The 19,923-nt window shown below is 54.0% G+C and overlaps 1 protein-coding gene across 2 annotated transcripts in view; it reads left to right on the forward strand.

The window, feature by feature from the left end:
- LOC125945148 (transmembrane protein KIAA1109 homolog) overlaps positions 1–19,923 on the forward strand; it is a 303,684-nt gene that overhangs the window by 137,955 nt on the left and 145,806 nt on the right. For both annotated transcript variants that reach the window (XM_049666733.1, XM_049666732.1), the window contains exon 14: positions 2,598–2,807. In XM_049666733.1, coding sequence (XP_049522690.1) covers positions 2,598–2,807 — 210 coding nt within the window. The remainder of the gene's footprint in view (positions 1–2,597; positions 2,808–19,923) is intronic.

Consider the following 19,923-nt stretch of genomic DNA (forward strand, 5'->3'; position numbering starts at 1 on the left):
TGTGCTTTAAAAGTTTTGAAAGTTAATTTGTCTGGGGCCGAAATGCTTTGTGCAAGTTTCCTCCAGTTTTTATTAACACGCTGACTAAAGCAGAATTTCATGAAATCCCTATTCCAATGCATGATGACCCACCAGTGGGTTGCTTGTCATATTCCTCTGGTGTGTTTTGACCACGGAGTAAGACAAACAGGAGCACCGACTCTGCCGCCGCGCAACGCATTTGCTTGGGACAAACTGTGCAACGCGGGCGCCGGGGGTCTAGCTCATTCCTTTGCTCTCTCCCTCCGCTCCTCTTCACGCTTTCACACAAGCTTTCTCCTTCCCTTTGTGGCTTCTTGGTGGCTCACACGAGACCAAGCACCGCGGGTTCGAGCTTAGCGAGCCACAGGGCCACGTCAGCCGTCGCCTCCAGCACCGCTCGCGTGCGAGCTCAGAGGCCGCAAGGGGCTACCGAGCGACGCAGGCAAAAACACAGTAAAGCCCTGAGTTGACGGAAACCGTTTATTGAATCCGTCGGCACCAGCACTGCACAAACGCCCACGCGGCGGGGAACCAAAGGGGTCCCGCACCAGGGCGAAAATACAATTAACAGGCGCCTATAGCACGTCGCTGCGAGAACACAGGCTCAAGCTGGGACACGTCGCTAGGAAAAGTCCTGGCGGCTATGCTACTTGCTCTGGCGATAACCAATGGGTCAACTTGTGAGAGCTCGGGCAATCTCCTTCGGCTTAGGCTTTCGGCCAGTGCGGCTCGGCGTGGTACGACCTCGCGCGAGCACTAGGCACCGCTCGTCGGCTTAGCGTCGCGAAAGGATCAGCACGAAGTACGTGCTCCCCGCACGTGCAAAGGCACCGTGTGCGAGCTCCAGTCCTAGTCACAAAAGTGTCGGCGGATGAGAGGAAAGCATGTACATACCTTGCGCTGGTCCCGGAGATAAAAGAGCCACATTCCGCCGCTAGCAGCCAAAAAACGCGGCCGTGTAGTGACATCAGTGCCCCGCCCTCACCGCATATCACCGCGAGTGCTGCGCCACCGCGGGAACCGGTCAGGAGCGGACAGGGTTCGCGAGGGACGGCAGAACAGGTGAAGCCCGCGCAATAGCACCGGTGCCTCCCTCAATCCCCACACGGCTACAAATCAAGGAAGTCCGACTCACCGCGACCCGATTGCGAGCGAATACGTTCGGCCCATGCTATGACACCATCGCCTAGTCGTTCACGTGTATAGTTACGTGAACGGTGGCGCGCTCGAACGATCCGTGTTTGTCCATACCGGTGTCCTGCTCTTAGCCTCGCGCGACGGTCGCGCGAAGTGGGCCGGCGCACGCGCGACGCGTTCGTGCTTGTTGGCCGCTGATCCCAAGCCCAAGAGAGAGCGCCTTCAACCTTTTTCTCCCAAGTCACCCCGCCATTTGGTGGCGCTAGCATCGCGACACTCGCGCCATCTCTCGCAACGCGCCACAACCACTACGACTGCCCCCCGCCCAGCCACGCGGTGAAGCTGGACCACAGGAGACGCGTGAGAGTCGTGCATCCCCACAACCCTCCAACCTTAAGTCACTGCACATACTCCGGCGAAACATGTCACAAGGTCTATCAACGCGCGCGTCGCGAACAAAAGTTAGTACAAGCGACAGTGGCGCCGCCGAGGAAATGTCCACACATTATCCACAACATGCGAGCCGACATTGTCTCTGGGGTTCACCGCTGGCATCCGTTGGTCACAGCACCAGCTTTGCAGATTCGATGGCACGACTCCAGCACAGGACTCCGGAAACGGCGACGCAGAAGTCGGCACGAGCAAGCGTCGCTCGGGCGCGTCGCCAACGCGCCCTGCCGGCGAGAGCAGCTGTAGCCGTTGGTGACTGCCGGCTCTTTTCCCAGCTGCCGAGGGTAGCGAGCTGGACACAGGCGGCCGCCGAAATCGCTGTGCCGAACTGGCCACAGGCATCTGCATCGCCTGGGGTAGCTCGATTGTAGTCCAGGGCAGCAGCGCTGACGATGTGCAGGTGACAACAAACCAGGGGCGACTCCGCTCACGCTGCGTGCACTCAACTCACTCGACAAACACTAAAGTAGTGCAAGGGAGAGGAATTCGGCATACGCATCGCCCACGTGCCACATTTATTATACAGGCAACTTCTAAAAGAGGTTGTTATAGTAAGTCCAAGTCCTCGAAGGGGCAGCGCAGCATCAACAAAAGACCAAGGCGCTAGCTCATGAACTAGACCGTCCTTGTCTTCTTCTGGGAGCAAGTGGCACAAGCGTGTGGCAATATCGAGGTTTAACTGTATCTTAATCAGGAAATTTGAAAACAGTGAGAGGGGTTGAGGTGAAATAGAGCATGCTCCTGCATTAATTTGTTTTTCAGTGATGGCAGTTGTTGCTAATGCGTTGCTCCACAGGGGTTTTAGGCGCGAATTTCAACCTAAAGCCTAGCCTTAGGTGTGTTAGGGTCTTTGCGTGCCCCTACCCAGAAGCTCTCTTTTTGAATTGTTCAAACATCCAGCTGTGTTTGGGTGGTATTCGTATATTTGGAATATGTGTTTATTTTAAGCCGAGGTATTTGAGTGATGGGAATTCTTCTCGTTTGTGCAGGTGCTGTCATTAGAAGGTGTAGTGCTGCACCTGTTGATGCAGCTAAAGGAAAACTACTTTGGAGCCTGTCAGGACTATGTTGACATGGAGGCCGATGCACCTACTACAGCTGTGAGGCTGCCTGAAGGAGATTTTGATCCGCGTTGCTTCAGGCCTCTTGATGTGCGTGCAACCCTCATCATGCATGACATGCAAGGCCATCTCATGAAGGTAAGTGCACGTTGTCACCATAAAGCTTCTTTTGCCCAAGAGAACTAAATTGATTTTGTAAAGGGCTTGCCTGAATACTACTGGTGCCTGCCTTTTGCATCAGCAGGGCAGCTGAAGTGCCTTTATTCACCCTGCCAGTCTTAACGGGGAATTTACAGGTACGTAAAACATCTCCCAGATGTGCTTTCTCAGTGCAGAAATGCAGAAGTAAGAGCGATCGTTTATGAAATTGGTGCTTGGCAGAAATTGATGGTGATGCTTCTGGCAAGAAAAGCTGAAGGTTTTACACATTGCTTATGGTGAGGAATTGCCGACAAGTCTTCAGGGGCTGTTAGCCCTCTTAGCACATATGTGGCCTCTGCGCTCTAGAGTCGTCACACTGCGGGCGACACTATCGATGGCGCTGATGAAGTGGACATGAAAGCGTCATAAGCTTCGCTTCACGTTGTTTTTGCCCCGCGGATGTGAAGATATAGACAACATGGCATAAAACTGTATCTTTGTTCCCCGACTCTCAATTGAAGAAAATTAATTTTTTTCTCATCGAAATTTTTTTTTTCGATTGCCTGATAATTTCAAAGATTTTATGGCCCCCTTTGGGTAAAATAAATTTATAGGCAACTGTAAAAAGGTTGAATTTCAATATAACAAAATTAAGATACAAAGAAGTGCCGATTTAGTTTGGTATGGCTATGAGCCAGTTGTCCTGCGTATGTAGAAAATGCTGAAGGGTAGAGCGGACGGGAGGAGGATGAAGTGATGTCTATCGTCCGCCATCTTTTTTGTTGCTGCCCCATTTTTAGGCTCCTTGTACAAAGTGTAAATAAACCCCCTTTTCTGTAGATCTTCCCGTAATATCTTGGTGGTGTTGTGGGGTTCTACACTAGCACATCACGGAAGCACATCACGGTTGTGGTCTGGTCAAGCACATCTCGGGTATGGCCAGTCAGCACGCATGTTCTTACTGGCGATGGAGGTCCCCATAGGAGGTCGTTACTAACGAGAGTGCAGGAGTGCGCTGCTCAAGGGAGGCACTGGCCCCATTCTTGAACAACGCGGCATCTGCTAGCACTAACAAAGGACAAAGGTCTCTACACCTAGCAGACCTAATGCGGAGAGTCCAATTCTCTAAGGGGTATTGACTCGGCTAAGCACAGAGAAAGGCTTAATGAGCCTTTGAATCCACGTTGAGCGCCAGTGTGGATTCTTGGTGTTTCATAGGAGACCAACCACCACGGGCTCGAGCTTAGCGAGCCACAGGGCCGCGTCAGCCGCGGCCTCCAGCACCGCTTGCATGCGAGCTCAGAGGCCTCAAGGGGCTACCGAGCGACGCACGCAAAAACACAATAAAGCCCTGAGTTGACGGAAACCGTTTATTGAATCCGTCAGCACCAGCACTGCACAAACGCCCGCGCGGCGGGGAACCAAAGGGGTCCCGCACCAAGGGCGAAAATACAGAAACAGGCGCCTATAGCACATCCCTGCGAGAGCACAGGCTCAAGCTGGGTCACGCCACTAGGAATAGTCCCGGCGGCTATGCTACTTGCTCTGGCGATAACCAATGGGTCAACTCGCGAGAGCTTGAGCAATCTCCTTTGATTTGGGCTTTCGGCAAGTGCGGCTCGACGTGGTACGAGACCCACGCTTCGCCGCTAGCAGCCGAAACGCGGCCGCGCCGTGACGTCAGCGCCCCGCCCTCACCGCGAGTGGAGCGCCACCGCTAGAACCGGTTGGGAGCGGACGGGGAAAGGCGAGGGACGGCAGAACAGGTGAAACCTGTGCAATGGCGCCGGCGCCTCCCTCAATCCTCACATCCTCCTCTCCTTAAATGCCCCCCTACCAGCCTGGCGAAACAGCTGGTAAGGGCTTATGCACCAAAGACAATTGAGTCTTTCCTGCACAAGCTGAATGCTAACCTCAGCCCAGCAAGTACTCTTAAAACTGCGTTCTGACATAAAAACACTTTCATGCACTATAATATAAAAACTACATACAAAAATTGTGAAAAATAAAAAGATAAATAAAAATTCTACGCTCTATAATAAAAAAAAATGCCACGAGAGGGGAAAGAAATATTAACAACAATAGTCGGCCGGTGGGGCGGGACAGTGTCCAAGGTGCGAAGAGGACACGGCGCGTAAAGTTCGGTGGCTTGGGGCGGTGGCCGAAGATGTAGGAGTTTCGAGGGCAGTCTTGATAGCAGGAACGGGCTCACCGTTGGTAGATCAAATTGTTGCTTTAGTGGTGGTGGCGGTCCCGAACTCCAGCCGGATGGGAGCAGGACACTGCCGGGACAGCTGGCCACGCCGCCGGAGCCAAGATGAAAGGGGCAGCCACAACTGTGGCAGCAAGGCGTTTGTACGGCGGCGGCGACTGCAGAGAGCTGGGCTCTCGGTCTGACGTCAAGAGGGTCAGTGACCCCGTCCACCTTCAGTATCCACGACGATCCGATACAGCAGTTGGTGCGACTTCTGGTTGCTTCGAAGAGCGCCAGGCACCACGCACGCACGCACGCACACATGCACGCACACACACACTCCTTGCGGTTTTCTCCACGGTTGCGCAACACTCCCAAACACCGCAACGCTCATTGCCATCCACAATGCGCCGCGCCATAGAAGGTGCAAAGCGTCCTTCGCCCCCCTCACACCGACGAGTCAATGGGACCATTGTCCCCCTCCCCCGCGCCTGACAACCACGCAAATCAACAACCCCCTTCTTGGCAAAGAAAAAAAAAGGAAAAAGAAAAGAATAAGAAAAATAAAAATCTTCTATGTCTACGTACAAGAAAAAAAAAGAAAAATAAACACGGTAATGAATTAAAATATAAGGCTTTACACACGAAAACTAAAGGGACACTAAAGAGAAACCGGAAGTTGAGCTTAAATGGTAGATTATCCTTTCACGATCACAGCTATACCATTCTTACGGCAAACAGATGTTTAATAAGCGAGAAAATAGCGAAAAACTGAAGAATAGGTGCTGACGCCCCTTCGAAATTCCCGCACTATGTGATGTGACGTCGGAGATTACAAACGCAGGCCGGTCGCGATTGGTCGAGAGCGATTTATCGCTGTTAATAAAATGCAAAATGAAATACACCTTAAACGTACATAAACAGCATTTTCCAACTTTTTAAACCGTTTTAAGCGAGGAAGTACAAGTTTAGCACAAAATTAAATAAATAAGAAAAAATGGCAGGGCGAAACATGCGGCCGTGATAGTTTCGTAGTTTCGTTTTTGGTCAATGCATCGTCGCGCGCGCCAGTTCCGCTCTACGGTGTTTCGGTGTTTCGTTGCGTGTTGCGTGGCTCGAAAAACGTTGACTTCGCGGGAAACAGCCAAAAAATGCCTCGTGTGTGTAGTGTTGAGGGCTGTATAAATGGCCCAAGGCGCTTGATCAGGGGCAGCGGCAGTGTTGACTCGATTGTGTCCTTTCATGTGGCGTCGCTCGGAAAGCCCCGGCTCCCCGGCGTTCGCAATGGCTCAGTGCTCTGCCGATGATAAAACGGCAAAAGAGCCAGAGAAACCGATGGTGTGCTCTCTGCATTTCTCGCCCTCGGATTATGTGTATAATCTTGCCCTCGGAAAGTATCTTGGCGTGCCCCAGAGGCCAGTCCTTTCTCGAGCAGCTGTTCCCTCAATGCGGCCTTCATCAAACCTCCTACCGGTGGGGCTGCAGCAGCAAACTGGCGGCTCGGTGAGTGGTGAATGTCATTAAATAAAGCCACGAAATAACCATACCGAGTACGTGCACAACTTTCTACGCTTGTTCTGTCGGGAACACCGTCGCCTGGCGGACCGGACGCTTCGCCTCCCATCGACGAAAACGAAGCTCTGCATTCCGCCGGCGCGGCCGGCGGCTCACCGCCATCGCACGCGGAAACACCTACCGCTCGAGCACAGAGGATCATTTCGCGCTCCGTTTCACTGAATATCGCTGAAATGCAATCCTGCTTTCCTGGCGAGCTCTTTGTTGCAAGGTTCAGCGGCAGCTACGGTATCCATCGCGGCGAACGCAAACGCAGCGACCATGCATGCAGCCATGATGCATCCAGCCCAGCGCCTCGGCCGTTTACGCAAGCGGTGACGTATTATGGCGCATTCTGATTCGCTGAGAGCAATGCAATCTGTGACGACACTGCTTCAGCGCCAAATCTGGGGTGAGAGAAATTGAGGAAGAGATATTTGGTCTTTGTTTACGAATTTCTCCGCTAATAACTCATATTTTTGCACCCAACAAAAACTGCATGCATTCCTGAAGGTCCCTCTTTTATTCCAGCTGAACTTCCTGTTTCTCTTTAGTGTCCCTTTAAACACACTTTCAAATAAAAATACATAATTACACTCAGCATGCGTACTTAAAAAAAAAATGAAAAAAAAAATGCACACTGTTAAAACACTACATAAACACACTTGCAATACACTGGGCTGGGACTAGCTTCTTTTCGTGCACTGGCCATAAAGACGCTAGCCCACTGAGGCTACGCATTTTACTGAGGGCCTTCGGTTGGGGAAAAATCCGTCGTCCTGCGCAAAATCACACAGGTGACCGCTTCCTCAGATTTTACCGGTGCGTGGTCCGAATGCAGTCCGTTGCCCCAGGTGTGCACTGTTGCTTGCGCGTAATGCCACTGGGCGCTGGCGTGAGCTCGTCGGACTGTGACGCAAAGGCCTTCAGGTCGGCAATATGGGCACGGCTGAGTTTTCCCGAAGGGGGATCCTTCAGCAAGTTCACCTACCTTAAATGAGAGATGGCGATGCTTCCGGTCGTATTGAGCCTTCTGCTGGGCCCTGGCCGACGCCAAACTCTGCCTTGCTCTACAGAGAGCCCGACAAAGCCTGTCCCGAAGTGCTGAAGCGTAAGCAGAACAGTCTGCTGGCGCCTCTTCGTCCCCGAGCTAGCATTGCATGACACTGGTCATCGGATTTGCCAACTCCCTTCCAAAATTGAGGATGGCAGGAGAGAAACTAGTTGAGAATTCTCGGAGGTTCCGATTGCGGAATGCGAGCTCACTCATCTAGTCTGCCCAATCCTTTTGACGTTCGGGAAAGGCCGCTAAAATTGGTTTGAGAGTTCTATTGAGTCTCTCCTTCAAATTGGACTGGAGATGGTAGGGCGAAGTGGTGCAGTGATTAATTCCCAGGGAACGGGACGTAGCACCAAACACCCGAGCGGTGAAATAGGACGCATTGTCCGTAATCAGTCTTTTCGGAAAGCCGAACCGACAAAACACTTCCTGTAGCCTTTCTAGCACAGCTCACGCTGTCACTTTACGAAGCAGAAACAGTTCCACCCATTTAGAAAAATGATCAACGACTACCATCAGGTGTGTGAACCCCTGCTTACTCCTGGAGAAAGGCCCCATAAGATCGCAGGTGGCCACTTGCCACGAATGCTCACTGTCGATTTGTTTCATCAGCCCGGGTGGCTTGCCACCCCTTGATTTCACCATTTGACAGACGTGGCAGGAACGGCAATAGCAAAAAATGTCACGCTTTATGCCAGGCCAGGTCACAGTTTGACTTAGTTTTGCAAAAACTTTAGAGCCACTCAAATGACTAGCCAAGGGTTCGTCATGAGAACATTGCAACAGTGCGCTTCTCAGACTCTTGGGGATAACCACCTTAAACGGGTCCACAGTGTCATCATCGATGTCTATGTATTTCAGCAGGAGCCCATAATGATCCAGCAAATATAAATCTGCGTGGGACTCGGCGACACACGCTGTTTCCGGCCCCCCTGTGCCCGCCGCACTACCAGCAGCATCTCGGCGCTCCGTCTCCCCGAGACCGTCGCTCACTCTGCGACAAAACGGATGACTTTGCTGGGCCTTCAGTAGCTCTTGCCTGCTAAAAGCGATTCCAGCTCTCCCAAAAGGGAGGCTGGTCTCGTCCCCACTCCAGACTGCAGCCATCGGCGTCATGGGTTCGCGTTCGAGAAGCTCCCCTGCTCGCACGCTTTCCGGCGCGCTGCTTGCCTGGAGCGTGGAGACACATGTTTGCCCGCTTGCGGACTCGCCTCTCTCTCCACTCGTTTCGCCCCCGACGCTAGCTGGCGCAAAGGCACCGGCAGCAGCTGTTGCTCCTAGGGAAAAGCTCTCGGTGGACAATGGGGCACGAGATAGCTGTCATGAGTAAGACGCCGGCGGCGCCATAAAAGAAGACAAAGACGATGTGAGCGGAGCGTTCTGAACCGCGCGAGCGCGCGAGGCGCGTGAGCCGAGCCGTAATCAAGGGATGAACGGCGCTGTCTGAGGATTATCGACGTGGTTCCGGGCCAGGAAGGTCGCATCGCCAGCACCGCACTGGCGACGGGAGACTTGGGGGTCTGGTTGAGTCCGTGACGTTGGCCGTCCAAGGCGTGGCCGTCGACCTCGGCAAGTTCGGGCGAGGCTCCTGGACGAGTGGCAGCTTCTCACGGCAGGACCAGGCACCCCAGAGAGGCTCCCCCTTCTGCGGCAGACCGGCACGATTGATTCTCCTCGGGACGCCACGTCGGCACTCTTGAAGGAGTTGGAACGCGTCCCGACGCTAGGCCTAGGCAGGTGGGCCTAAGCTACGGCGACCGCCGTTGCGGACGAGCCGACGAGCTCATCACCGATGAAGCACCAGCGAGCTCCCTACTGATAAAGAGACGACGCGCCGACGGCAAATCAAAAGCATCAACGAGTACACCTACTGCTGGAGAAAAAGGGCCGACGAGCTTCGGACTCAGACAAACGTGCAACGACGAACGCAGCAAGGTGACTCTTATTTGTAACGTCGCAGAGATAAGACAGGGTTGCCTGACTCGGAAGAGTTAGCCGCCACGGACGCGCATAGGCGCCAAGTAGAACGTTTTGTATATTAGGCTTTGTACATTAGTTTGTATCTTGATTAGTCTTTCTTCCCGTAGTGTGCTTGATTTTTAGTTTTGGTTTTGAGTGTGCGTGTTATTAAAAAAATCTGTTTGCTGTGTCGCCATCCGTCTTCCTTCTCCATCTCTTCTAACACCCGCACGCCTCTGAGATCGGTGACGAAAAACACATCACAATAGCGCGTCACCTACCCCATTAGTGCTCCCCTTTCAATGCTGCACAGAAAAGTCATAATGCTGTATCGGGAGAGCTCAGCGTGCCAGCCGGCCCGCAGGCTCACGGAGCCGCATCAGCCAGCTTAGCGCACTGTGGTCCATTTGCACTACGAATTTCGTACCATCAAGGTAGACATCGAATGACGTAGTGCAAACATGATAGCGAGGCACTCCTTTTCCGTCACGGAATAATTCCTCTCACCCGGTATCAAGGAGCGGCTGGGAAAGGCCAGCGGCTGCAATACGCCATCGTATTCCTGTAGGAGGACGACTGCTCCTAAACCCAGATCGCTAGCGTCGGTCAGGACAACGAACGGTCTGGTCAGGTCGGGTAGTGTGAGCTGTGCTGTCTCCGCAATGGCGCTGGACAGTTGGCGAAAAGCCTGCTGCTGCTCAGGTCGCCATTGCCACTCAGCCGACTTACCCAAGAGCTTGCTCAAGGGTGCCTGCACTCGGGCACAGGACGGGATGAACGACCGGTAAAAGTTGGCCATTCCCAAGAAGTAGTGAGGGCGACATACGTCCTTGGGCGCGGGGAAATCGAGGATTGCCCGAAGTTTCTGCCGGTCCGGCTCAATGCAGCCTCCTTCCAGCGTAAACCCCAGTAACTGAACTGCGCTAGTTGGGCTTTCGCAGGATTCAAAGTCATCCCGGCGGCCCGCAGCCTCTCGAGCACATCGGCAACATGGGCCAAGTGTTCTTCGAAGGTTCGTGAATAAATCAAGATGTCGTCGAGGTAGCACATGCAGTATGACCACTTTGCTTCCCCGAGGACGCGGTCCATCAGTCTCTGAAAGGTCGCAGGACTGTTGCAAAGGCCAAACTGCATACGAGTAAACTCAGACAACCCTCTGTGGGACGTGAACGCGGTCTTGGACCGGTGACGCGCATCCATCCGACCTGTAGGTAACCTTTCGAGGCATCCAATGTAGTGAAGTACCTTGCACTACCCAGGGTTCCTACAATGGAGCTAATCCTAGGAAGCGGATAGGCACTCTTACGAGTCACTCCGTTCAGACTCTGGTAGTGTACGCACAGGCGATGACTGCCATCTTTCTTAGGCACCAACACAATTGGAGACACCCAGGCGCTGTACGAGCAGCGGATAATGTCGGCCGATAGCATCTCGTGCAGCAAACCATCAATCACCCGCCTCTTGGCAAGGCTGATGGGCTGGGGGTTACATTTCAAAGGAAGCGGTTCACCGGTTTCGATCGCGTGGCTCGCCAAATCGGTACAGCCCGGTTGATCGGTGAAAAGGTCTTCGTTGTCGCGTAACAGTGCCAACAAACGAGCCTTCTGTGTATCATCCAAATGAGCTGCACAGGCGGACAGAGGATGTGGTGTCTCTTCGTGCCGTGTCGCTCTATCCCACTGGGGATTGTGAGTAGGCAGGCGCATAGCGCAGGGGCTTGCCCCCGAATTTTGCAAGCGACACGGTTCATATCGTGCCTCTCAATCCCAAAGGTGACCATGAGCGGGCGAGCTCGAAGCTTGGGGGCTTGCCCCCGAACTCGGTGCGCGACACGACTCCGATGCCTCATCTGCACAGGCAGAATCGGACGCCGGCGGGCTGATGAACGGCTTTAGCAACATGAACTGACCGTCGCGATAGCTGCCATTCGTAATGTTCACAACGATCCCAGTTTTAAGGAGAAAGTCCCTGCCGACAATCACAGGAACACTGAGCCTTGGATATGAACGAAACGCGTGCGTCTCATTCGCTCTCCCCACCTGACCGTCAACCTTGCAGCGCCAGCCGAATGGGCCGCGTCTTTCGCAAGATTGAATGTCGTTCGGCAGTGCCGCAAGCGCACTGCGTACTTTTGCAAGTGGGACAAAACCTGTTTGCTGAACAACGAAGCGCTTGCGCCTGTGTCCAGCAGTGCTGAAAATTCGCTGCCGGCAATGGCCACCGGAATAAATGGCGTGTGTGCACCAGCAACACAATCTGCTCGGTATGCCGAGGGAACAAGCAAAGATTCTGTCACTCGTGCCTTCGCGAGCGACCTGCGCTCCCGTTTCCCGGCCTCAAAGGAGACCGGGGCGCGGTGCAATCCCTTGCTATGTGCCCTCGTTGGCAGCGAAAATAGCGTAGTCCGCCGCAGTATCTTTCCCGAGGCGGAGCGGCTTCAGCTCCTTGTCAGGGTCAGCTCGCCGCTTCGCCAATGGGTCGATAACGAGCGTCACCCTCCGCGATGTGCTGGGTCGAAAAGTGTCCCTGCGCATGCGTTTCCGGCGGTGGTGCAGCACGGGCTGCCCGCCTCCCGTGCATGTAGGGATCAAGAGCGTGCACGCTCAGCTCCTAAACACACCCGCTTGCAGTCGCAAAGGCAGCTTGGCTGGGTTGCCGTTGGGGAAAGGGCTCAGGCCCTCTCCACACGCAGCTCGGCTCAAGGGCCTCGCTGGCGGGTGGCGGTGGGCGATAGGCGCGCGCGGCGATAATGTCACCTTGAATGCTCTTTGCCTTGGCGGCCAATTCCTACAGTTTTCGGAAGTGGCTGCCGCACAGGTTGTGGGAATTATGGATACCAATAATTCCGCACGTCCAGAGGCGCGCGAGAACTATCGGCTTGATGGGGACGGGGCTGTGCTGAAATACGTGCCAGGCAAAGAAGACTCAAACGAGAGATTCAAAGCCGTCATCCCACGCCAGCTCAGACGAGCGGCATTGCAGCATTACCACGACACAGATGGCTATGGGAGCGCATCAAAGACATGGAAGAAACTGTGTCGGTTCGCAACCTGGCCGGGCATGAAGCGTGATGTATGTAAATACGTGCAAACCTGCCACGTTTGCCAAGCAAGGAAGCCGAGAGGCGAGAAGCCGCCCGGCTTGTTACAACCGATCGTGAGCACGAAGCCATGGGAACTCATGGCGTGCGACTTGATCGGACCGCTGCCGCGCAGTAAGAGAGGGCACAAATTTGAGCTAGTGATCACTTGCCACTTCAGTGGAATCGCTGAACTGTACCCACTACGAGCAGCGACAACGAAGGAGGTCCTGAAAAAACTATCGGAGACCGTCTGTTGCTATGGGTTCCCCGAGTGACTGATCACCGACAATGCATCGTATTTCACGTCGAAAATCTTCGGAGATACGTGTACAGCGATGGGGGTCCGACAGGTGAAGACAACGTGCTGCCATCCTCAGTCGAACGTGACGGAGCGCCGGAATCGAGATGTGGAGCCACTACTTGGGGCATACGCCCAAGCACACAACGACTGGGACGAGCACCTAGATGCGATCTCCTTCGCCCTAAGAACGAGTGAAAACCGTTCGACGGGTTTCACGCCAGCTTTTCTGATGTTCGGGAGGGATCTCCAGACACCGACGGACACAATCTTGGTCAAACGGACAGACACACCCGAAGCAAAAACAGCAATCGCCGAATATGCCTGGCAACTGCGTGATCGCCTGGCAAACGCCGTGATAGACGCGAATAGCAACCGTGAAGGGGCAAGGGCGAGTCAAAAGGCTGCCTACGACTGGGGGCACCGGGACATGGAATTCCAAACGGGGGACCTGGTCCTGAAATGCAATCACGCACTCAGCGACGCGAGCACCGGTTTTGCGGCGGGGTTGGCACCCAAATGGGTGGGACCCTTCGAAGTGGCAGAGAAATTCTCGCGACTAAACTACCAACTAAGAGACCTGAACACAGGTCGTATCAGCGCCCCAACGCACGTCGGGGAGCTGAAGCGTTACTTCCGTAGGAAAGACACTGATAGAGAGCGAGTGCCCCGGGACGACGCTAGCCGGCCGGAATACCCAAACCCACGACCAGCACGGGAACCGCGTCGGACCATCGCCACATGGACCGGCCAAGTGAGGGACCAGCCGCCCCGAGTTTATGCGAGCGCGGCACCCTGGCGCGACCAGATGCGGGTGCCGTCCGCGCTCGCCTTGGAGAGTGTGCCACGTATCTTGAAGGGATGCACACTCCAAGACTTCGGGGTGGCCCAACCCGGCGTGGTCCTGGCCACCGATCCCGGGGCCAAATACTGCGAGGCCTGTGGCGGCCTCGTGGTAAACCTCACCCGGCACGAGGCTTCGAGGCTGCACCGGGACCGTGTAAAGGCCGGGACCCCCAGGAAAGACCGGTCCCCCCACCGAGACGCGGCTGAGGTGCGGGCCCGAATGGCACGGGAACCGGAATTCGCGGCGTTGGTGCTGGGACCGGAGCTGCCGGAGCTGCCGGAACCTAGCGGGGAGGCCGTCGACCTCGGACAGGAGGAGGCCTTGGAGGTCGACCTCCTGGAGTTGTGAGCCCACCAGGCTCAGTGGGTAACTTGAGCCCAAGTTACCATCGGTCTTAAGGGGGGAGGGATGTGGGAATTATGGAAACCGATAATTCCGGACGTCCAGAGGCGCACCAGGAGACGCGAGTAGAGCAGACGCTCCTTGCGCGGTTCTCCCGCTCGGGAAGGCCAGGCGGCTTCCCGGCGGTGCGATCTCACCCCCTCCCTTCGAACCAGTCACATACGTAGACCGTCACATGGCCGCGGAGTCCCGCGCCCATTGGACCGAGCCCAGAACGAGGTGGGGCGGTCGCGATCGGCGCGACCGGCGCACGCCGGGGACAGGAGAGACGACTGCGAGCCGCGACGAAGGACGGAGCTCTGGTAGCCATCTTGTTCCCTTCCTTTGTCGTGCCCTACCTTGTTCGACCACGCTCGACCCCGACAAACGTCGAGGTCGACTCTATAGCCTGCTTCCAAGCGAATTTCCCCTGGAGCAATAAACCCTGTTTGTACTTGTTACACTATCGTGTGTTGTCGTGTTTCTGCCAGTCCTGATACCGCCGAACCCCGGTAGTACAGGGCAAGCACAAGGGAGTTGGCCGTCAAGCCTAAGCCTTAGGGACAAAGGCGGCTTGAGAGAACCCGGAGACTACAAGGTACACCGAAAAGGTCGGATGCTCCTGCCTGATCACCCGTTCGACGCCTTCCTCGTTTGAGGCATTGGTCTCGGCGACTAAGAAAAGGTCTTCCATCGCCCGTACGTACTCCTGAAGCGACTCATCAGGAGCTTGTCTTGCCTTAGCGCAACTCAGTTTGAGTATGAAGGGAAAAAAAGGAACAGGTGACAGCGCGTCTGTTCTGATAAACTGGATAGGCTTTGCAAACTTATAACCCTAAGAAAAATGCGCTACCAGTGTGTAAAAAAAGACATGTTAACAAGTATGTTGATTGCACTCGCGCAGTAGTATATAAGTTTCCTTTGTCGTGTAACAGTGTCTACATTCGGCAGACCGGTAGGTGTATTAACGATCGCTTGCGCAAGCATGATTACAATGCCAACAACAAAATTTCATCAAGTGGGTTCTTGCCATACATTGCAAATCTTGCGGCTGCAAACCACTACTTTACAGATGCATCATCATAGGACGTAGCCACAATCAAGTGACGCGTGAGATTATTGATGCTGATGCCATTTTAAAATGTGAGGAGATGTGCGTAAGCACACCCTCCTTGGCTTTATCAAGCAAGGAACGTGAATTTCTTAGATTGTCAACACAGGTTCAGTGAATTGCACTCGCATGCTTCTGCATTTTGTTTGTAATGTCATGTGCGCTTGTGGGGGCTATATAATGCGCAATAGGGTCATGAAATAAAACCAGTTTGAAGTTAGCGCTCACCCTGTCACCTGTTCCTTTTTTGCCCTTCATACTCAAACTGAGTTGCGCTAAAGCAAGACAAGCTTACGATGCACCAACTGCAACAATCTGCAGTACTTCTGACTCATCAGGAGCCTGTGTACGTAGCCCAAGCTCTCGCCGCAACCTACTCCCGTAGTCAGCGAGGAGGAATTCAGGCAGGAATGCCACGCAGAACTCCTCGAGGGTTGTTGCACGGTGTCCGGAAAGCCTGTACCACCTAGCCGCCGTGTCAGTGAGTGCAACAGGGACGACGCGTCTGAGTACCTCCTGATAGTTTAAACCCAGAGCTCTCTGGTAGCGTGTGAGGGAGTAACAGTAATCCCTGGCACTGAGCAGGTCACCGTATCCGCTGTAGGTCGGGACTGCCAACCGTACAGCGGGTTGAGCGCATTTCGGAACAGCCGACAGCGTTTTAACTGCCCCAGAGAGCGCCTGGATCATTTCGGCAGCGTTATGCAACAGCGTCTGTGCGCCTGCTCCAAAGGGAGCCGTTGGCGCGTTAGCGGCGCGGTCGAGCAAGGATGAACTAACCTTCAGCTCGATCAGTGGCGCGGTTTCCACAGGAATACCAGCCGGCGCGCCGCCGTCCCCAGAGCAAAAAGGGCTCCTAGCGGGGTGCGCCTGCTGTCGTTCACAGCTGCCACTTGAGGCAGCTATACGTGAATTGCTTAGGCCGCTTGCAGCTAGCATTTACAGAACAGGCGCGTGCTTGATCGGTGTGCCACTGGGAGCCACCGAATGTACTCCAAAGGGAGACGTATGAGCGAAATTCGTGGTCGCCATGTTGTAATCCCCACTGGTTGCCGCAGCATTCCACTGGTTTTGGCTGTTCAATTGAGAAGCAGCCGGCGTCGACAAAACAGGTGTGTGCTCGATCGGTGTGCCACTGGGCGCCACCGAATATACTCGAAAGGGAGACGTATGAGCGAAATTCGTGGTCGCCGTGTTGTAATCCCCGCAGGGGGCCGCAGCATTCCACTGGTTTTGGCTGTTCAATTGAGAAGCAGCCGGCGTCGACAAAACAGGTGTGTGCTCGATCGGTGTGCCACTGGGCGCCACCGAATATACTCGAAAGGGAGACGTATGAGCGAAATTCGTGGTCGCCGTGTTGTAATCCCCGCAGGGGGCCGCAGCATTCCACTGGTTTTGGCTGTTCAGTTGAGAAGCAGCCAACGGGCAAAAGTCAGAAAGGGCTAAGGCCCCGTTTCCGCGCTGTGCTCCGTTTACTCCCGAGGGAGTCAATGATCGGGAGCGCTGCGACATCGCACTGCTTGGCATTCCAAAGGGAGCCACGGCAGACGAATGTGCCCATGTGCACTGTTCGGAGAGGGCTCTTGCCCCGTTTTCAACAATGCTACTGCTCGAAAGAAAGCTGGTACGTAGCGCCTCACGTTGCCGTCCCCATAGGGGGTCGTTACTAACGAGAGTGCAGGAGTGCGCTGCTCAAGGGAGGCACTGGCCCCGTTCTCGAACAACGCGGCGTCTGCTAGCACTAACAAAGGACAAAGGTCTCTACACCTAGCAGACCTAATGAGGCGAGTCCAATTCTCTAAGGGGTATTGACTCGGCTAAGCACAGAGAAAGGCTTAATGAGCCTTTGAATCCACGTTGAGCGCCAGTGTGGATTCTTGGTGTTTCATAGGAGACCAACCACCGCGGGCTCGAGCTTAGCGAGCCACAGGGCCGCGTCAGCCGTCGCCTCCAGCACCGCTCGCTCGCGAGGATAGAGGCCAGAAGGGGCTATCGAGCGACGCACGCAAAAACACAATAAAGCCCTGAGTTGACGGAAACCGTTTATTGAATCCGTCGGCACCAGCACTGCACAAACGCCCGCGCGGCGGGGAACCAAAGGGGTCCCGCACGAGGGCGAAAATACAATAACAGGCGCCTATAGCACGTCGCGGCGAGAGCACAGGCTCAAGCTGGGACATGCCACTAGGAAAAGTCGCGGCGGCTATGCTACTTGCTCTGACGATAACCAATGGGTGAACTCGCGAGAGCTCGGGCAATATCCTTCGGCTTAGGCTTTCGGCGAGTGCGGCTCGGCGTGGTACGACCTTGCACGAGCGCTAGGCACCGCTCGTCGGCTTAGCCCAGGGAAAAAGATCAGCACAAAGTACGCGCTCCCTGCACAGGCAAAGGCACCATGCGCAAGCTCCAGTCCTATTCACAAAGGTGTCAGCGGATGAGAGGAAAGCACTTATGTACCTTGCACCGGTCCCGGAGATAAGAAAGCGACACTCCGCCGCTAGCAGCCGACGCGGCTGCATGGTGACGTCAGCGCCCCGCCCTCACCGCGCGCAGCGCCACCGCGGGAACCGGTTAGCACAGGTGGAGAATGAAGGCGAGAGACGGCAAAACAGGTGAAGCCCGCGCAATGGCGCCGGTGCCTCCCTCAATCCTCACAATGGCTACTGATTACTGCTGTACTACTCCATGTGCTCCACGAAGACAATGTTTCTGTTCTAAAACTGCTCCAAAATGCTGGTGTGGCTGCTCCTAAACTGCTCCGGAAAAACATTTTTCCTGCTCCAAAAATTACTCCAAACGCTAAACTGGCTTGACCACCACTGCGTTGGTTTTCTGGAGAAAAGAAAAAAACTGAGTAGTTGCCAGTGACCACTGAGGAACTGCTGAAGGACACCCCCAATGGTGCGTTCTGTGACATCTAATATGATGCTCATGGGGGTGTCATGCTCTGGGTGCACCAGTAGAGGTGCTTTGTAATCCGGCTTCTCCGTGTGGCTTTCTGCCAGCTGCGGTCTGTGTGGTTGCAGAGTAGTGTGAGAGATGGTGCAAGTGTTGCGCTGCTAACGCCACCTAACGGTGGGGTTACTCGGGTGCCAAACGGAGTAGGATGTTGCTCATTTGCTTGGGGCCTGTGAGCGGCATGGATGTTCGACGCGTGTGTCGACCCACTTCGGTGGACTGTCTTGAGAAAGGCTTAGGAGCATGACTCCTTAATGGACGAACACGATCGTTAAAACGCACCACCGTTCGGCTGACTGTACACGTGAAGGTTTAATCATTGGTTTCCAGCATAGGGGCAAACATATTAGCTCACTATCCGGTCGCGGTGAGTCAGACTTCCTCCATATGTCGCGCGCCCATTGGCATGTTTTATGGATAGTAATTCAGCTAGCAGGCATTAGTGTATTAAAGGTGCAATAAATGCCCTTTTGATTGTTTGCACGACTGTGTTGTCATTCCTTTGTCCCAAGAGCACGTGCGAAATCTTAGAAATGCCCGGAATGCACACTGATGCAGCAGCTGGTGCGATGACAGATTGTCCAGCAACCTAAATTATTTGGTCATCGTGGACAGCCAAAGCCAACAGGAAAAGTCAGAATTCATGACCAGGATCATCTGCACGGACGCTGATAGATATTGCAGCAAAAGCTCCCACAGGAGCTGCTGGTCAAAAGTTGCTGCTTGATGTCCTAAGAAGGCTTCTCTGTGACGGAGAAGTTGTGTAGGTCAGCGCGCACCGAGTTCCTCCTCAGAAATAAGCTGTTGCATATGCTTACGGTCGGACAACTGGTATGCTTGAGGGTGATTGCCTTGAGAGAGTCTTACTCGTTTGTCACAGGTGGATTGGAGAGGACATCGTACACTTCCAGCACAACAACACTAGGGAGGGAGGACTTGATGCAAGTGAAGCGACCATGTTGAGAGGGGATACGGTGTAGGTGGAACAGTCCTTTAGCTTGTACCAGCCAGACTTCAGGATGTTGGACCCAGAAAGGAGGAATGCGAACAATGATTGCTTGAACAGCTGGTGGAGATGATGCTGCAGACGGTGTTTCCTCGTTGGAAACAAAGTGTTTAGCCATTCCCGGTCCCCACTGTAGAAACGAGGCTTGTAGAACATGAACTTGTCAGGGTAAAAACCAGTCTGCATTACTGCTGCTGCTCGAGAGACTTTTTCTTTGTCCAAGGACGCCACGACAAGCACGTTCAAAGGAAAAGTTATTTTGCATGTTTAGCTAGCATCAACAAGTTTCGTCACATGTGCTTGGCGTTCTGGAGAATTGTGATTCGCAGAATGAACTAGTGAAGTGGTTAGTCTCGGCGTGATCCACCATCCCGCTTGCAATTGTTAGTTGTTTGATAAGTGCAGAATATCAAACGCACGATGGATCGTATGGAGGACGACATGTTGTGGTTCTTCATAGCTATTAAGTGCTGTTTGAAACCGATGACAATGGGCAATAACTAAATAAAGTTCCATTCTGTGAAGGGCAGTTTGTTTCTTTGTTTTTTGCCAGAATTAGAGGCTCTGTGTATTTTTATTGCCAAACATTGGGCATGCATTTATTTTCGACGTTGCCTAGATCTAATGTCATTTTCATGTTATTTTTCTGCTTTGAACTCATAA

The sequence above is a fragment of the Dermacentor silvarum genome, chromosome 4 (assembly GCF_013339745.2).
Source record: "Dermacentor silvarum isolate Dsil-2018 chromosome 4, BIME_Dsil_1.4, whole genome shotgun sequence".
Taxonomy (NCBI): domain Eukaryota; kingdom Metazoa; phylum Arthropoda; class Arachnida; order Ixodida; family Ixodidae; genus Dermacentor; species Dermacentor silvarum.